The sequence below is a fragment of the Tupaia chinensis genome, unplaced genomic scaffold, assembly GCF_000334495.1.
Source record: "Tupaia chinensis unplaced genomic scaffold, TupChi_1.0 Scaffold000360_1, whole genome shotgun sequence".
In the NCBI taxonomy this organism is placed as follows: Eukaryota; Metazoa; Chordata; class Mammalia; order Scandentia; family Tupaiidae; genus Tupaia; species Tupaia belangeri.
In genome coordinates, this window is record NW_006159856.1 from 4022536 (window position 1) to 4026091 (window position 3556).

Consider the following 3556-nt stretch of genomic DNA (forward strand, 5'->3'; position numbering starts at 1 on the left):
CCATCCTGCCTGCGCGAGAGAGAAACCAAGGCTACCTAACGCTGCTGGGACACACAGCGAGCGCGGCTCAGGGCTGGACTCCGCTCCGGCAGCTCCAGCCGCCTCTCAGCCTCACTGGGAGCGCTCAGTGGCATCGCCAGGAGTCCGCTGCCCACCCACGCCGCTCGCCACTCCAGGCGTGATCACGTCTCTCTCCGCCGTGGCTGAGCCTGGGACGTTGGGGATCCGGGAGAGCAGAGCACGCAGTCTGCGGTGAGCGCATCAGGGCTCGGCCCTCTGGGCAGTCTGGAGGGCGTGCCTGGCCCTCAGGGCTGCGCTCTTGGGCCTGTGGCCATCTCTGGACATTCTTGTCCACATCCCACTGCTTAGTGGAGCTGAGCCCCTGAAACGATCCCCTGCAGGTTCGTATTGGAGAGAGGGGCTCGGAGCCTAAGAAATAAGTCTTTGGAGGGCCGGCAGGTGGTATGGTGAGCCACCCAACTCCCACATGTTCGACCATGGGGCAGGTTTGAGTCCTGGACCCGGCTGCTTGAAACTCATGCTGGGCATGTGTGTGTACATGCCCAAAATCCTGAGAGGAGAATGGAGGAGAAGGGATTGCAGCATAGCCATCCCACCTGGCGGGTGATTTCTCACTTTCTGTCTCCTTGTCTCTCTCTCTCTCTGTAGTGAGCACACATGCCCTATAGCAAAAAAATCTCTCTCTCTAAAAAAGAAGATTTTCCTGGATGGGAAGGGATGGGTATACTGGATTTGATGACCACTGTACCGCTCACCTCCCCCATGCCTTATCTTCACCCACAGTGCCCTCCGAGCTTCCTCTGCTCTGAACACCCGCATCAGCTTCCTTGTCTGCTAATGCTCTCTCTCCCTCCAAGACAGCTCACAGTCTTCTTCCAGGAAGCCCTCCTTGATGACCGGCCACATCAGAGGCCTCCTCCACGTCCCAGAGCCTTGGCTTCCTCTGTCCCACCCCTGACTAACTGTGACATCACCCCTGACCTACCGAGTGGAGACCTGGCACACAGGAGACCCTCTCAGGGCTGGCGCGGGGAGGTTGTGTTCTATGCCTGCTCTCTGGTTGGAGAGCCACCTTCTGGCAGCCCTGGGACATGGCACTGACCAGCGGGGAGGGAGCTGGCTGTGCTGCCCTCCTCCCCTCGCCCCACGGGAGATGTAGCGTCCTCCCAGGGCCTGGTCAGGATCACTAAGAGAAAAGCCTCAATTGGCCACGACAGGCGCGATCCTTATCAGAAGGCAGCGCCCGCTTTCCTGGGGGCACGTCTCGGGAGCGGGCCGAGCATGCAGCCCAGCCTTCCGCGGTCTTGAGCTCACCGTTAAATCTCCATGTCCCGAGACCTCACATGCAATAGCCACAGAGCACCAGCCCCACGTGAGGCCCCCGGAGCCCAGTTTCACTGGACGGTGTAAAGGGACGTGCACTGAGGTCTGGCCTAGAGCTGTTGGCGAGTGCGGGGACCCACCCAGAGCGGTCACTGGCCTGGCCGTAAAAGGAAACTGAAGTCCAGGGAGAGCTCCCCGTCTCCCCTGGGGTGGAGTGCTGCTGCACCGGGGGCTCTGCCTGGTTCCTACCTAGTAGGAGCTTTCTTACCTTTCTAGAACAGAGAGGGCTCATGGACAGAAGTGGGGTGCCGGGATAGGGAGATTTGGGCTCCCACTCTGGGCAGTTGTCAGATGACATTGGACAAGCCACGTCACTCTCTGACCCTCTGTCTCCTCTGTCTGTTTCAGAGCCACCGTGGGCCAGGAACACAAGCCTGTACGGCCCGGACATCAGGCCAGTGCCATCCCTACTCCCATCCCTGTCGCACAGTGGGGCAGCCCTGGCCACTGCGGCGGGCGGGTGCCACTGTGAAGTGCCACGTGCTGACAGCCACGTTCTGGCCTTGGCAACACCATCTCCCTCCGAGGGCTGCTTTGCCTGGGACTGTGCCAATATGCAATGTCAGTGATTCTTGAAGATGCAGTGATTCCTACAAAACCAGGGTCCCTGGCCTCTGATATGCCCCCAGCACCCCCCAGCACCCCTTCTGTGAGCCATGCCGGAAGAGGAACCAACACGTGGCCTCTGGTCCCCACTCTGACACGACATTTCGGGGAGACCTTGGCCCTCAGAACCCAGGAGTGGCTTGTTCTAGACACATTCTCAGACATCCTCCTTCACGGCCTACCTACCTGTTTCAGGGTGACTCCGGCCCTGAGAGTCGGGGTACTGCCCCTGGCCCCTCCCCAGCCTCTGACTGCCTGTTCCCGCTTGTGCTCTCCCCTCTAAGGACCCAAGGACACCCTGCTGCCCACTCTGTCACCCCGAGCCTGCCCGACAGTGTCTGCCTCAGTCCCGTGGCCACGTGTCTCACTCCGTGCAGCCACCCCTCTGCTTGGGGCTCCCTAGCCTATTGCCTGATTTCTCCTGTTCCTTTGAGGTGAAGCCCAGTAGCCACCTCCTCCAGGAAGCCCCCATTGTTTCTCACGTCAGGTGCCTCCCTGAGCTGTGCTGGCCCGTGTCCCCCTGTGTGATTGCATCTCTTTAGGCCATGAGCTCTTTGATCAGGTGGGCTGGCGTGTGTCCACTGGTGCTCCCCAGAGCCCACTAGGCCCTGTGGGGTGAGGAGTGGCTGCTTAGTCCTGAGTTACGAGCAAGGGGCCAGCTAATTCATAACAGAAGGCTGACTGGGCGGGCGTGTGCACGTGCCAGGCGGGGAGGCCACCCCCAGAGCCCAGGCACAGAGCGGAGAGGCTGCCTTGGGGCCCCGAGTGTGTCCCCACCCCGGCCCCAGCCAGGCGAGAGCTCACCGTCTCCATGAAGTTCAGGAGTGACTCCTTGTTGTGGTGCCAGAGTGTGTAGAGGGCCTCCTCGGGGGGGAACTTCACGCAGCCCAGCTCCACCGTGACCTCGAAGCAGTTGGTGTGCAGGTAGTTGAAGTCCGACATGCCTGCAGGCCAGGGGCAGACACGCCATCAGGGGCTCTGCCCGGCCTGAGCATCCAGAGGACGGCCAGGCTGAGCGAGCAGGCGGGACACCGCCGACATGCGCCACTTGGTGTGTGTGGGGGACGGAGTTATATCCCCCGGGCCTCAGTCAGGTCCCTCAGTGGGAGGGGCAGAGCCAGACCTTGGCCCAGGTGATTCGGTGGCAAAGCCCCCAGGCTCACCGCCCACCCTCGGCTGCCTCTCGTGAAACAATGAACAGGTTTCCAGTCCCGAAGCCTGCAGCTCACAGCCCCGGCGTCTGAGTCCCATGAGCCTGTCCACATACCTGGACAGTGTCCCGACCGCAGCCTGGGGAGGAGAGTCTAACCATCCCCGTCCTCCAGGGGGCACTCAGAGCCCGGGGAGGGGGCCCCAGCCAAGCCAGAGGCAGAGGAGGCTTCAGAGCAAGCTGGTGGACTGTGGCCTCACCCTGGCCCATCTGCTCCTTGACTTTCCTGTCCAGCAGAAGCCAGGGCCATCCTCCCAGTCAGGCCTAGAGTGTGTGTTCAGGGCCTCCTCTGAGCCCGGGGCCAGGTGGCTGCTGTGGCCGACCGCCACCGTTCCC

General features: G+C 61.8%; 1 protein-coding gene across 1 annotated transcript in view; it reads right to left on the bottom strand.

Annotated features, from left to right (window-relative positions):
* CPZ (carboxypeptidase Z) overlaps nucleotides 1-3556 on the bottom strand; it is a 28818-nt gene that overhangs the window by 6352 nt on the left and 18910 nt on the right. The window contains exon 9 of the mRNA XM_006152947.3: nucleotides 2815-2954. Coding sequence (XP_006153009.1) covers nucleotides 2815-2954 — 140 coding nt within the window. The remainder of the gene's footprint in view (nucleotides 1-2814; nucleotides 2955-3556) is intronic.